Here is a 15,376-nt window from a genome sequence, read left to right on the forward strand (position 1 = left end):
GCACCCTGGTCCTGGGAAGCCCCTTTCACCCCCCACTCCTCTGATGCATCCAGCTCATTTGAACCCCCTTAATGAGTCGCTTGGGCACTTTGGGGCTGTTACACAGATCCTCAAATGTTGTTTTGTCAGAAATGGTTTTTAAAACTCATTGAGTTTTTAAAAAAAAAAGGAAAACCACGACAAAAACCCTTGGCTTTGTGCCTGCCGTGAAGAAGTAACGGGTTTTTTAGACCAGTGGTGTTTTCTCTCCAGTTATCCCACCGGCTCCTCCCGCTTTGCCGTGGCCGCTGGAAAAACTGGGCTGGCATCCCCCCGCTCCAGAGGGCAGAGCCGCGGGCACCCCCAAAATAACCCGCCCTCCCCGCTGACCCCTCTCCCCCGGTGTCGCGCAGCCAGCCCCGCCGAGCCCCAGCCGTCCCCCTCGCCGCCCCCCAGCCCCGCCGAGCACGAGAAGGGCTGCCAGGAGCCCCTCACCCTGGCCTTGGAGAGCAGCAAAGAAAACCAGCAGCCTGAGAGCCGTTCGGTGCCTGCGCTGGGGGGGAAGGCGTACCCCAACAGCCAGGGACCCGTGGGCATCCAGGAGATGGTCGCCATGTCCCCCGAGCTGGACACCTACTCCATCACCAAGAAGGTCAAGGAGGTCTTGACGGACAACAATTTAGGTGCGGACCTTCTCCCCGCCCGGGTTTTCGGGAGCTGCTGGTGAGGCTGCGTGGATGCATCACCCCAATTCCCGTAGCCGCAGACCCCCCCCCCCGGTTTGCTGCAGGTCCTCGGGGGGGATCCCAGCATGCTGGGGAGGGTTCTGGCCGGGAAATGGGGTGCACCCGCTCTGCGGGGGGACTGGAGCGCCCGCCCCGCTCCTCCGCCCGGCTCTAACCACCTCTGCTTCTCCTCCGCCAGGCCAGCGGCTGTTCGGGGAGAGCATCCTGGGCCTGACGCAGGGCTCGGTGTCCGATCTCCTCTCCAGGCCCAAGCCGTGGCACAAGCTGAGCCTGAAGGGGAGGGAGCCCTTCGTCCGCATGCAGCTCTGGCTCAACGACCCCCACAACGTGGAGAAGCTGCGCGACATGAAGAAGCTGGAGAAGAAAGGTGAGGGTCAGGGCGATGCAGCCCCATGGGGTCCAGGGTGCCGGCTGAGTGGGGGGCTCCCTGGGCTGGGGGGGCGAGCGGCGCGCAGCTGGGTCTCCTCTCCTGCAGCCTACCTGAAACGTCGGTACGGGCTGATGAGCGCCGGCTCGGACAGCGAGTCCCCCGGCGCCCGCTCCGAGTGCGCCAGCCCCAGCCTGCAGCCGCAGGACCTCAGCCTCCTCCAGATCAAGAAGCCACGGGTAGTGCTGGCCCCGGAGGAGAAGGAAGCCCTGAAGAAAGCCTATCAGTTGGAGCCCTACCCCTCCCAGCAGACCATCGAGCTGCTCTCCTTCCAGCTCAACCTCAAGACCAACACTGTCATCAACTGGTTCCACAACTACAGGTACGGGCGCTCCCGAGCTACGGACATCTCATGGTGTTGTGCCACCAAGGTGGTGTCACTGTTCCTCTTCCAGCCCTCCCAGTCCCTCTTGCCTAGACGAGGAGGTGCAGACCCACATGTGGTCACTGGAGGTCCCCAAGTGCAGGATTGCAGCTGAAACGAAAACTACCTGAAGGGAGGTTGTAGCACAGTGGGAGTCGGCCTCTTCTCCCAGGCAACTAGCGATAGGACAAGAGGACACAGCCTCAAGCTTGGCCAGGGGAGGTTCAGGTTGGACATTAGGAAGCCTTTCTTCTCAGCAAGGGTCATTAGCCATTGGAAGGGGCTGCCCAGGGAGGTGGTGGAGTCACCATCTCTGGATGTGTTTAAGAAAAGCCTGGACATGGCACTTAGTGCCCTGGTCTAGTTGCCATGGTGGTGTCAGGGCAATGGTTGGACTCGATGATCCCAGAGGGCTCTTCCAACCTCATTGATTCTGTGATTCTGTGTGCCCTGGCTGGCAGGTCAAGTGGCATCAACCACCTTGACCAGGTCATGTTGAGCATCTAAAAAGGTTGCCATGCTCATGTCCACCTGCTCGCTGGTGCGGTACATCACCTGCCACTGAGCAGGAGCTCCATGATGGGTGGGGGAGAGCCTTATGGAGGCTCCTGGAGCACAGGATCCATCCCCACAGCAGCCCGGCCCGGGGAGCAGCACGGGCTTCATCTTCAGGCATTATCTCAGGTGGAGACGTGGCTCCTGAATCCTCCTCAGACCCACATCAAGAGCCGCCCACTCTCAACAATATTTATGGAGCCGGCTGAGGTTTCTCACATGAAGCCATCACGTGGGGAGTGTGGGGGAGAGCTTGAAAAATCAGGCATTTTGGTGAAACATTGACTAACGGGGTTTTTAAACCCACGACCTTTCCCTTCGCGTGGTTCCAGGAAAGCCACTCCTGCTCTCAGCAAACACACCCGCCCTAAGGTAAACCTTTGAGAAGTGTGATGTATTAAACAACAACAACAAAAGGTAGTGGAAAACACTCGCAAAACTGGGTCAGTTTGGCTGGAAACAGCCCGAAGTGTTGCAAAATCCGGTCCATGTGTTCAAGCAGCAGTGATTTTCCCCCCAAAATGTTTTAAAGGTGGGGTTTTACACCTCGGTGTTGTTGCATTTTCTTGGTTGGAGATGCTTTTTCAAGAGCGAGTCCAGAGGAGGCCACACAGAGGCTGGAGCCCCTCTGCTCTGGAGACAGGCTAAGAGAGCTGGGGCTGGTCAGCCTGGAGAAGAGAAGGCTCCAGGGAGACCTTCTAGCACCTTCCAGTACCTGAAGGGGCTACATGAAAGCTGGAGAGGGGCTTTTTACAAGGGCATGGAGTGACACGACAAGGGGGAACGGTTTTAAACTGAAAGAGGGGAGATTGAGATGAGATATTAGAAAGAAATTCTTTGCTGTGAGGGTGGTGAGACCCTGGCCCAGGTTGCCCAGAGAAGCTGTGGCTGCCCCCTCCCTGGCAGTGTTCAAGGCCAGGTTGGATGGGGCTGGGAGCAACCTGGTCTGGTGGAAGGTGTCCCTGCCCGTGGCAGGGGGTTGGAACTGGATGGGCTTTAAGGTCCCTTCCAACCTAAACCAGTCTGTGATTCTAAGACGTGGTGGGTGGCAGACGCCGACCCTCGGCCGTTGTGTCCCGGCAGGTCGCGGATGCGCCGGGAGATGCTGGTGGAGGGCTCGCAGGACAACGACACAGACCCGGAGCAGAGCAGCGGGGCGGCCGTCCCGGGGCGCCGGGCCCCGCACAGCCCTGATTCGGATGCCGAGGACCGTAAACCCGTGTTTGGGGGGGACGAGCACCCCTGCGCCGTGAAGGTGAAGGAAGAGCAGGGGGAGGCGGGCGCCTGGGGCCGCCGGCGGGACTCGCACAGCCCGGCCGAGGGGACCGGCCCTCCCCAGGAGGAGCGGGGGGCAGCCCCCCATGCCGCAGCCCCCAGCGCCGGCAGCCTCCCGCGGCGAGGGGGCCGTGCCGGTGCCGCCACCACCGCGGGACCCCCACCGCTGCCGCACCCTGACAGCTCCCAGTCCTCCGCGGGGTCGTCCCGTTGCAGCTTGGAGGTCTCCCCGACATCGCCCTCGGCAGCCTCCTCGCCCGGCCTCACCGGTTCGGCCTCACCGGGACCGTCCTCTGCCGGGCCGGTTTCACCGGCGCTGCCGCCGGCTCCCGGCCCCCGGCTCAGCACCAGCATCCAGCGGCGCCATGAGAAGATGGCCAACCTCAACAACATCATCCACCGCCTGGAGCGGGCCGCCAACCGCGAGGAGGCCCTCGAGTGGGAGTTCTGAGCACCCTGAATATATATACACACCCCCCATATATATATATATATATATATATTTTGTTAAAAGCAGTGCGCACCGAGAGGCCACAGGCTGCCGGCGCCACGGAGGGGAGCGCCCATGGAAAGGGCCTCCCCCCCACCCAATGAAGCCACCCCTCTCTTTTGTTTTAAATGTGAAAAAAACTGGGAACAATTTTAGAAAAGAAAAGGCAAAAAAAAAAAAGAAAACAAAAAATATTTATAGACCTCTTTTAGATATTTTAATAAAAGGATACTTTGGAATTTATTAACAGCTTAAGCTGCTTTGATATTAAAGATAGCTATAAAAAATCAAGATGATGTAGCAGTCGTGTCATTAAATGTACACTGAAGTCTTGTAGTTTGCCACTGGATGAGATTAAAAATGAACAAACAAACAAAAAACCAACCCTCAGAAGAGACTGCCTGAGCAAAGCCATCGAGAAGCACTATGAGACTGACCAAACCCAAGCAACTTTGGCCGAGCCGTTCCCACCCCCGTCTGTAAGACGCCGCGTCGCTTCTGCCCCCGCCACAGACTGTGCCACAGTCCCCGAAGACTCTAAAGCCAAAACCTTGCTGCCATCGAGGATGTATTTCATTCTGGTGGTTTATGGTTTTTTTTTGGAACCTTTGTAACGCAGAGTGTCCCGTGCGGTTGTGTAGGTTGTAGGAATGTCTCCAATAGCTTCCTGGAACAAGATGTAGCGTGGTCCCAACGCCGGCCCTCGCACTGTCTCCAGCCGGCGGCCGTTGGCAGCCCCGACGTCCCGAAGGAAGAGAAAAAATAATGCAAAAGCAAAAGGAACCAACCCATGTCTGGTGTTTGGGGAGAGGGACCCGGGTGTGATGCTCGGGGACAGCTCCAGCTCGCTGGGGATGGGCATCCGTGGGCTCCCGGTGCCCCACGATGGGCATCCGTGGGCTCCCGGTGCCCCACGATGGGCATCCCATGGGCTCCTGGTGCCCCACGATGGGCATCCGTGGGCTCCTGGTGCCCCACGCTCTGCCCTCGTCTGGTTGGGAAAGAAAAAAGATGGAGCCTCTGAGCTTTGCAGCTGGGCACCAGTCCATGGGGACCAGCACCCAGGGGGGCCGAGCCCTGCTCGGGGCTGCTCCCAGCATCACAGCCAGCTCTTGTGGCTGAAGCACTTTTTTAGGGAGAGCACCCGGGCAGGAGCGTCCCCTCGCCGCGGCCGTGTCCCCAGGCGTGGGTCAGGGAGCCGCGATTGCTGCCGGTGAAGCCAGGATGAGCCCCGGGCCGTCACGCTGGGCTTGGGCAAGCTCAGGCCTGAATTGGGCAAAGCGCCATCCGGCTTTGGCTTGGCCTCGTGCAAAGGCGCAGGAGCTCGGTGGTGGCACCATCCCCGCCACCTCCCTGTCCCCGCTGTTAACAAAATGCCTTTAAACGCCATGGGGTGGGGACCGCGCTGGGCTGCTCTGTGCCCTGCCCGCGTGGCATCAGCCATCGCCCAGCAGGACGGGCAGCGGGAGGGCTCCCTGCCAGGCTCCGGGGCTGTGCATTGACTGATTTTCCACTGTTTTTATCCGAAGAGAAGGTATTTTTATATTTGGGTGGTAGTCGGGGAGCGATGCTCAAAGCGGCTCCGCGAAGGCACGGCTCTCCTCAGCTTGCCAGCCCCAGCCCCAGCTTGCCCCCGGCCGCTCTTTCCCCCCGCCGCCGCGCCACAGAAGGTTGAGGAGCAACCATTGACTGCTCTTCTCCCGCTCTAGTGGAACGGGATTCGAGGAAGCACTTAGGATGGTCTTGAGCACGGCACCCCTATTGTGTTGAAGTTAGCAGGACATCCCCGTCACGGTTTTGTTGGGCTCGTGTACTGTACTTCAAAAGTTTCTATGAGATCGATGAACTTTGTTTTAACAATTTTTGGAAGGAACAAGTTCTGTAAAAGAGCCACTAAATACACAAGTTGGATACGACTCTGGCCTTGGGGTGTGTTTTGTCCGGAGGCAGCTGGGACGGGCACCTGGGTTGATCTTGGCTCCTTCCAAGGAGCACAGGCTCGCTCTGGGTTTATGGCGAGAGCTCTCACTGCTGTAAACACCTCCCAAAAAGAGGGTGTTGAATGGGGTTAGTCCAGCACAGGGTGCGATCCTGCCCCGTGAAATCCCCGGGCTCATCCCTGGTACAGGTTTGCTCCTGCCCCCGGGGTAGCTGAGCATCCTTGGGCGGGAGGTTCAGCCTGGCATGGCTCTGCTCTGGAGCCAGCCATCGCCAGACGAACTCGCAGCTTCCCACGCGAGGTGGGGGTGTTTGTGTCTGATGAATTAATAAATCCATATGTTGCGTATCTGTTTAAGCCTGTTTGTCGGCTAACATGTTGGAAGGATTTATTTCTAATGAATATGTGAACGTCTGGAGAAGCTGGGCCAGCTGCCATGGAACCCGGAGTCTTCCTCTGCAGCCGACTGACGGGCCGGGTTGACCATCTGGGTGCTGTGGGTGTAACTGCACCCAGTGGCACCGCTCCAGACGCCGAAACACATAGCGGGGTCCATGCCCGGCCAGGAGCTGGGCTCCGCGCTCTGCGGCGGCTCCGGGCGAGCGTTCCACCAAGGGTGCAGGGCCACCCAAGCAGGGGGACCCAAACCTGGGTGGGCATCACGTGGTGCTGCCTGTAACCCAGGTTTGGAGGGATGGTTGTAACACCCCACCCAGCCTGTAACGTGCCAGCATCTCACGCCACGGCACCCGGTGCCATTTCCACTGGTGAGACGGTGAGAGGGCCGTGCTCCCGGCTCTTCCTCAGGGTGGCTTTTCCAGTGCCCAAAGCCCTGTGTTGGTCACCTGTGCCCGGTGGTTTGAGCTGTCATGGAGGGCAGGACTGTGCTGTCCCTGCTGTGGGACCACCCTGGCGCTCTGTGTCCCAATGTCCCCCGAGTGGCACCATCCCATCCCATCAATGCCATCCCATCCATTCCATCCCATCCCATCTCTCCCATCCCACCCATCCCGTCTCTCCCATCCCATCCATCCCATCTCATCCATCCCATCCCTCCCATCCCATCCCATCAGGCAGATGTAGGGCTCCAGAGTGCTGCAAGACCCTGGCATCAGCCGTGTCCCACTCAGGTGACACAGTCCCTGCCCAGCCCCACGGACATGGTGGGGACAGGAGGAGCATTAAAACAGAGGAGTAATTCCCACCTGGGCCCTCCTGCCCAGGGCCTTAAAGGCACAAACGAGAACCAGGACCAGGAGGGAATTTCTGAAACAACTTTTGTTGTAGCAAAACCTTGTCCCTGTCCCAAGGGGGCAAAAGGAGCTGGAACCACTGGCCCAAACCCAGGGCACCCCGGCTGCTCGCCCCAGACGTGGGGTAGGTCACCCCACCTCCAGACCAGCAGCTTTAGTGTCAATATAAACCCTTGGGGAAATAAAAGAGAAACGCTGGCATGAGACACCAGCTTCGCTCTGGTTGGGCACATGAATCATTCGACACCCTCCGCCGCTGACACATACGTTCCCATTTGCTGCCACGAGCGATGCTTCCCCTTAGCTGGGGGATGATGCCCTGCCCCGAAATATCTGCCTGGCAAGGTGGTGCCCGCAGCCGCCGCGGTGCCCTCGGGGTCTGCCCGCTGCGGGCTCACCGGCTGGGCTGTGAGCAGCGAGCCCCCTGCGCAAACTGCCCGGTGCCGGGTGTCCCCAGCTCCCCAGGCAGCCGGTGCTGCTCCGTTAAGGAAGGGCTGTGCTCGCTGATATTTTCATTTTCAAACCACATCCTGCTGGAGCAGAGGGATCCGGCGGAGCTCGGCCGCCCTCAGCCAGGCGCTTGGGCCGGGCAGGGAGGGGAAGGTGGTTGCCAGCTCCCCAGCTGTGAAACACCCACGCAAGGACTCAGGCGGGCGAGACCCCATCAAAATCCTCCTCCAAAAGCATTGTCGTTGCGTGACCCCGCTGCAAGAGCATCAAGAGGCCCCAGCAGACCCCGTGCAGTGGTCGATTCCCAGGAGGCATCAGCCAGCAAGCGGTTCGTAGGTCGCTTGCGCTGGGTGGACCACCCTGCACCCACGCCTGGGCATGGCTGGGGGTACACCCCTGCGGGGAGCACCCACTGCCTGGCATGAGATGCCCAAGAGCCCGGAGGTTTCGCACCTGGCTGGCAGCACGCTGAGCCCAGCTGCCATCGGTGCCAGGCTGGCGTTTCACCACCACAGAGCAGCACTAGTGTCCCTCGGCGCTGGGCCCTTGGTGGCACCATCAGCAGGTGTCCATCACTGCCACGGACAGGGCTGCACATCCTGGGGTGAGGAGGGGACCGAGGTGGCACCAAGGACAATCTCTGCACCACGGGTCCTGACGGGACAGGCTGGCTCGGTCCCCAGGGCTTGGCCAGCTCTCAGAGCCGGGGGCCACGCCGCCTCTCCAGCCAGTCCTGCCGCAGCTGGGCCACCTCCCGGCCATACCGCTCGTGGAGCTGGCAGAAGGTGGACGGGCTCTCCGCCATGGCCACCCCGGCACTGCCCGCCTCGCTGCTCGATGCCCGCCTGCGCGGTGGCAGTGGCGGCGGCCGCGGGGTCCCCTCACCGTCGTGCCCGCCGCAGCTGGAGGTTTCAGGCAGCCGATCTGCTCCTGGCACATTATTCCACACCGCGCAGCCGTTCTCCTTCGGCAGGATGGCGGGCAGAGCTGGCAGCCGCTCCGGGGACCGCTCTGGCCCCGAGGGTTTCAGCTTCCAGGAGCCGGGTGGCCCCCGGCAGCCCCCACATCCACCGGCCAGCCCCCAGCGCATCTCCTCCAGCTGCTTCTCCAGCTCCCGCACCACCAGGCGCATGTAGTCGAAGCTGGCCCGCGAGAGCGACTTCACCCACGCCTCCATGGCAGCCTGGCTCTCGGCCGCCAGCACGTAGGTGCGCGACTTGGCACCGCCGAAGCGGATGGCGAAGGTGAATTCCTCAGCCGAATCGCAGAGCTCCACGGTGCAACCCTCCAGCACGATGACGCCCACCGGCTCCCGGCTCTCCCGCTCCTCGAAGTAGAAGAGCATGTTGCCCTTGAGCACGAACCAGCGGCGGTGATACGCCGTGTGCCGCTCGCCGCGCTTGTAGAGGAAGCCGGCGTTGTCGGCCGGCGAGTCGCAGGTGGCATAAAACGCCAGGCTCCGCTCGTTCAGCTTCATGGCTCCGCGCCCTGCGGGGACAGAGGGTGCTCAGCTGCCCGCCGGCACACGGAGGGTGGCATTAATTGCACGGTAATAAGCCGCCAGCATTTTGTTCCCAGTGGCACCGGCCCTGGCACCCAGGAAATGGAGCCGGTGAATAAACAACCGCGTGATCGCAGCTGGGATAACCCTGCTCCCAGCCAAGGTGCCGGGTGGGTTGGGGTGCCCTGGGGCTCCCTGGGGTGGGGTTCCCCCCCCAGCTGAGTGTTTTCCCACAGAGGAGCCCCAGGCAGGGCTCGTCGTGGTGCCCCACGTCACCTGGCGCAGGTGACCTTACCGCCGGCGCCGTGTTTGCCCTGTGTCGCGGCGCTCCTCCCCGCCGCACGCAGGGAGGGTTTATGGCCTGCGCCGCAGATCCGGCTGCCGCTCCGGAGAGCCGTGGCCACGAAACCTGTCACCTGGGCAAGGCCACCTCTCCCCTTGTCCCCTGATCACCGGTGGCCTCGCCGTGCCAGGCTTTCCACCTACCTGGACTGTGCCTCTAGCTCCGGTCTCCAACAGCCGCCAGCATCAGCGATGCGCAGGTGGCCGTGGGGGCCGTGGGAGCGCTGGATCTGGGTTGGACGGTGCGAGGGGGCTGTGGGGACCAGCACCCCGGTGTCCCCACTCCGGCTGCTGGCTCCGGCACCGGGACGGCTGTGGGTTTAGCACGTCGGGACGGCTGTGGGTTTAGCACGTCAGCCCAGCCCGCGGAGCACAAGGCAGACGCGTGCCAGGAATATTATATTCCTATTGAAAGGGTTCGAGGAGATGAGACGGGGGCTCCCGGGGCACCCAGCGGACCCCTTTCCCCCACGCAGCTCGGGGACCTCTTTGGGGTCCCCAAACTCTTGGGGACGTTGGGGAGCGGGACAGCCGCCCTCCCCCGGCCCCGGGCGGCCCCGCTCCGGCTCGGTCCCTGCCCGCTCCGCCCCGCTCCGCTGCGGCCCCCCCGGCCCCGCTCCCCCTCCCGGCCCCGCTCCCGGCCCCGCTCCCGGTCCCGCACGGCCACCTTTGTCCCCGGCTCCTGCCGCCCCGCTGGCCCGGCCCGGCCCCGGCGGGCGGAGCGCGGCTCCCGCCTGGCTCCTCCTCCGCCACCGCCCCTCACCGCGGCCCGGGGCGGCCCGGGGGGGGCCCCTTCGCCCGGCTGAGGAACCGCTCCGGGGTTCGGCCCCGGTGCTGGCAGGTCCCGTCTCGGCCCGAACCCCCGGCGGGACAAACCTCCGGGCACCGGGGCCGAGCTCCGGGCAGCGCCGGGAGGGACGGGAGCACGGACCCGGGGAGTGCAGGGGGGTGCGGACGTCCGGGGGGGTACGCATGGGTGGACGTATGGATGTACACATGGATGGATGTATACATGTGTGGATGTGTGTGTATATATATGCATGGATGTACACATTATACATGGATGTACGCACACATGGATATAAGTGTGGATGTACATGTGGATGTACACATGGATGTATGCATGGATGTACGTGTGGATGTACATGTGGATGTACACATGGATGTATGCACAGATGTACATGTGGTTGTACACATGGATGGATGTACACGTGGATGTACACATGGATGTACGTGTGGATGTACATGTGGATGTACACATGGATGTATGGATGGATGTACACATGAATGTACATGTGGTTGTACACATGGATGTATGGATGGATGTACTCATGGATGTACACATGAATGTACATGTGGATGGATGGATGTACGCATGAATGTACACATGGATGTATGGATGGATATACTCATGGGTGGGCAATCTGGGAGCTTGGTGCTGACAGTGACTGCACAGCCCTGAGTCAGGTTTTTGGGGCAGAGAGTGGCTGCCCAGGAGCGTCTGGTGGGGACCGGGAGAGGTCGATGGATGGGGTGGACACAAAAACAAGCTGAGGCAGGAGCTGAGTGGCCTGGTGTCCTGGTTTTGTGGGGATAAAATTTATAGGATCCATTTTCTGTTACTTTTTGTTTCAGTCTGTGGCCAGCTGTGGGATGGTGATCAAGGCCATTAGCAATTAAATCCAGGGCAGCTGCCCCAGGCTGGCCCACAGGTGTATCCTGTAACATTAACCTCACATCCACTATAAATGGGGGGTTGGATGGGGCTTTTGTTCCCCCTCCTTCCCCCTCCCTTTTCAACAGTTGCTGTCCCTGGAGGAACTTGCCACCACTCTATGGGCTGAGTATAACTTTATGCCTTTTGTATCAGTATTGATATTGGTTTTCTTATTAAATCTGTTTAAATTTCAACCCACGACTCTCCCTCCTTTTCCCAGTTCCCTTTTTCAGCTGGGGAGGGGTCTTGGGTGATAGAACAGCTGGTTGGTTTTTAGCCCTCGGTGTGGGCTAAATGGAGACACCTGGATGGATGCCCGGGGGAAGGTGAGGACTGGCACAAGGAGCTCGAAAGCAGGGGGTGACGAGCTGTTAGCTGGGCATTGTGCAACTGCGTGGGCAGAGATCACGGCCCCCTCGCCCCTTCCTGACCACGGAAGCTGCGTGGCTCTCGAGCTGCTGATGCGCTCTTGGCCGGGTGGCCAGCACTTGCCCCATCTGGGCCAGGGGTGAGTGGGTCCAGCGGTGCCAAGCGCTGGGGCTGGGGCTGGATTTCCCACTGCCAGTACCCACATCCCAGAGCAACCATAAAACCTTTTGGCAGGGAGAAGCCTCCAGGCTGACTTCTGCTCCTGGTTGGCCTTCCGCACTGCAAGGCTCACCAGCCCCAGGACCACCTCGGCAGCACTGCCATCGTCACCGTGTCCCAGTAAATACCAGCATCAAGGATTTCCTCTCCTTATCACAGTCCCTTTCCTCCAGTTTCTCCATTCCCTGTGTATGTTTTAGCAAACACAGTGTTGACGCTCATTTTACAGGCCCTCAACTGGGAAATCCTGCTGTCGGTGACCCACACAGCTGCCCACAGGTCGTGGTCCTCACTGTGCCCCTCTGCCACCGATGCCCCCACCACCCTACACAGCTGCTCTGGGCTTTGCAATCTTCTGCTCATGGCAGTGATTTTCAGTTCATCGAGGGTTTTCCTTATCACCTGCAAGACTTTCTTTTGCAGACTATAAAAAGGGATTTAAACCAGCACTAAAAAAACATCTGGGCTTTATCTTCCCTCCTGAGCAGAGCGGCTCTGTCCAAGGCCACTGGTGGGAAGCGGCGGGTCCCTCGGCACCGCTTATCTCCCTGCCTTGCTGAGAGGTGCCCTTTCACACGGCGAGATGAGGAGAGGGAAGGACTGTGGGAAGAAGCAATATCTCTATTAGACTGGCTGGGGTAAGTGAAAAAAGGTGCCCCACTCCTGGCTCTGCCTTCCTTCTCTGGGGCTCCAAAATCCTGGCCCCTTTAGCAGGGGTTGTTTCCTCCCCAGCAGCCTCTTCCTGGGGAGCCCTTTGGAAGCTGCTTTGGAGAATCGCCACAATTCCTCAAAAACCACCAGCAAAATTCCCCTGCGGGTTTTTGCTTCCTGTTGGGTCTCCCTTGGGACGGTCGCGTGTCGCCGCACGGGCTCCAGCACTTCCCCTTCGGAGCGGCCCCATGATGTTTTCCCTGTTGCACCCCCCGGTGTCCCCTCAGCAAGGAGCCCAGAGCCTGTGCCTCAGTTTCCCTTGCCAGGTCTTGCTGGGAAAGATGGGAAAAGGAATTCCCGTGCTGAGCTTGCCCACCAGCAGTGAAGAGGGAGAAGAAAAGGAGGCGAGGGGCTGCTGGGTGCCTTTTTGGACGTGGGCCGCCCTCGGCCTCCGCTTCCTGCTGCTCCCATGACTGGTGACTTGGTGTGCGGTTACGCAGCGGCGGGTGCTCGGCGGCTCAGCGCGGTGAGCCGGGGAGCTCTGAGTCACTGCGGGTGCTGGCTCGGGGAGGGGGGGGCTGCTTCTGGAAATCAGGGGGGGTACCAAGGGGCTGCTCGATGCCCGGTGCTGTGCACGTCCCCAGGCGGCACACGGCAGAGAAGGGGGGCGGGTCTCCATCATGGCTGGTCCCCAGGGTTCCCAAATGGCCCCAGAAGCTGCGCCCTGGGGTTCAAGGTGAACAAGCTGTGACCATCACAGCATCACCAGTGTGGGGCTAGCACAACCCTCCCCGCTGCATTTTGGGGTGCGGGCACCCCTGTCCCACTCTGGGCCCACGCGGGATTCACCGTCCCACGCAGGTCTCCAGCCTGGCAGCCCGGGGGTCAGGCACCGGCCGGGGCTGCACCGCCCCCGGGCCCCCCCACCACCGCCAGAGCTGGGATGGGAAGGGCTAGGGGCAGCGGTGGGCAGTGCAGCAGGGCTGCGGGGGGCAGCTGGCCTGTGGGGCACCCCCTCCACCCCTACCCTGCCCATCACCATCACCATTCCCTCCACCCCCACCCTGCCCATCACCACCCCCTCCATCCCCACCCTGCCCTCTGAAGGGCACAAAAGCCAGGCTGAGATTTTGGGGGGGGCATCACCAGCTCAGCGCAGACCCCTCCTAGCCAAGCATTTCCAGATGTCACCCTCAGACCCCCGCTCTGGGCAGAGAAGGGGGACCCTCATCTCCCTGCGGGATGGCAGAGGTGACCCGCAGCCCATGACATCCCACCCCGGGAAATGCTGATGTGCCACTTCCAAACCGCCCCACGCATCCCGCAAACCAAGCGGGCCAGAGGGTGGGAATTGAAGAGAGGAGTGGGAAGGAGGGTTGGAAGCTGGTGAAGGCTTTTAGGGGAGAGGAAAGCAGCAATGGTTAAAAGCTGAGCCCGGCGCAGAGCGGAAGGGAAGCAGCGGCATGTGTGTGTGTGTGTGTGCGTGCACAAGGGCATCCGCGCAGCTCTGCACAAACAAACAGAAAAAGCAGAAGTCAGTGGTAGTGAATTAGCAGTGAGGGACTGTAGAAAATCCATACAGGAAGCAAAACAAAAGAGAAATCTCAGGCCACGGGCGCAGAGAAGGCGCTTTGGAAATAGATGAAGCTCGTGAAGAAAAGCGTGCGATAGGTGCGAGCTGGGACAGCCGCCGTGGGAACAGGCACCGGGCTCTGCCATCGCTCCTCCGTGCTCAGAGAAAAGCCAGAAGGTGCAATTATGCATGAAGCAACGGCGGGAGGAATTAAAAAGCAGCTTTTAAGGTAAGATTTTATCACATCAGTCACTCCTGGCCACTTCCCTGAGGGGTTTGGGGAGTGCTGGTTGGTTGCGGTTGCACAGACCCCTGGAGCAGGCGATGCCCACGGGGAGCGTGGGGTTGTAGCTCAGATCGGGTGTGGGGGTGTGGGGGGGCTGGAGGGGGGCAGCAGGGCTGTGCCCACACTGGCGGCAGCCCAGGGCTGTGCTCTGGGGGTGGCCAGCCATGGGGTTCCCATTTCAGCCTTTTCCTTATCGGAAGGGGATGGACTGGGAATGGATGGGGCGAGCGACTCGGGTGTGTTTTAAAGCCTCACCGAGGATGGAGCCCGCTGGCGGTGGCACACAGATGCCTGTTCCCGAAGAGCTCAGCGTGCCTCGGCCCCGCTCTCCAAGGGCAAAACCCCGCAGCTTCCACCTTCCCAACACCCACAGATCGATCACACAGTGTCTGTAAAATCCCACTGCCGCTTCCCTGGGTTTTCCTGGCTTGGTGTGCGGGGCGAGCGCCAGGGCTGCTCTGCCATGGCTCTTGCGTGCCCGGCGTGAGCAGCACAGTGTGGGGGTCTGCAGGGCAAGGAGAGCCCCTCCATCCCCAGCACTGCTGCTGCCTGGGGAGGATGAGGCCCCGGAGGAGCTCTCGGGACAGCTGGTGACGTGCGTGGGAGATGTCCACGGGCCAGATGTGACAGTACAGACCGCAAACCAGCCCTTTCCTGGAACAAGGTGCAGAGAAAGTTCATTTTCCTCCCGTTTCCCGTGCCCCGCAGCTGCTCTATGCCACCCCTGTTCCCCGGGGATGGGATGGCATCAGTACAGCACCGGGATGGCCGTGCCTGGCGCGTGTGCTCCCACACCAGCCCCCAGCCCTGCTCGGCACTGGAGGGACACTGTGACCACTCTGTTGGTCACAGCTGAAGCCCTCACCCACGGTGTGGGGCAACCACGGGCCCTGTGGCCTCATCTGTTCCCGCCGGGTGCGGGCAGTGCCCTGAGGTGCCTTTCACAGCAAGACAATTTCCTCGACCGAAAGGCGGAGGAAAATGATGAGAAATGGGGTTTGAGACGGCGTCTCGCCCACTGCCACCACCGCAGAGGTCCCTCGGGTCCCAGCCTGCAGAGCGTGGGAGGATGCGGCTGGGCAGGGACAGGAAAGCGGGGTGTTTTCCTGCACACACCCCTCCTGAGCCCCCAAACGACCCCGCGCTTGGGCTCCCTCCCGACCCCCGAGGGGCAGGGACCAGGCTGGGGCCGGGGGGGGGCTGCGGTGCCCGGACACCCCCAAAGCCACCGAGAAAACAT

General features: G+C 61.1%; 2 protein-coding genes across 2 annotated transcripts in view; one reads left to right on the forward strand and one right to left on the reverse strand.

Annotated features, from left to right (window-relative positions):
* The window catches only part of CUX2 (cut like homeobox 2), a 70,415-nt gene extending 66,618 nt beyond the window's left edge, over positions 1-3,797 (forward strand). Inside the window, 4 exon segments of the mRNA XM_068412944.1 lie at positions 393-662; positions 904-1,092; positions 1,201-1,474; positions 3,155-3,797. Of these exon segments, the coding sequence (XP_068269045.1) occupies positions 393-662; positions 904-1,092; positions 1,201-1,474; positions 3,155-3,797 (1,376 nt within the window).
* Positions 3,798-8,175: 4,378 nt separating this feature from the next.
* On the reverse strand, positions 8,176-8,955 carry PHETA1 (PH domain containing endocytic trafficking adaptor 1). The gene has a single exon (XM_068412954.1). It carries the CDS (start codon positions 8,953-8,955, stop codon positions 8,176-8,178), a length of 780 nt encoding a protein of 259 aa, XP_068269055.1.
* Positions 8,956-15,376: the final 6,421 nt, after the last annotated feature.

This window comes from Nyctibius grandis, chromosome 14 (genome assembly GCF_013368605.1).
Source record: "Nyctibius grandis isolate bNycGra1 chromosome 14, bNycGra1.pri, whole genome shotgun sequence".
NCBI lineage: Eukaryota > Metazoa > Chordata > Aves > Nyctibiiformes > Nyctibiidae > Nyctibius > Nyctibius grandis.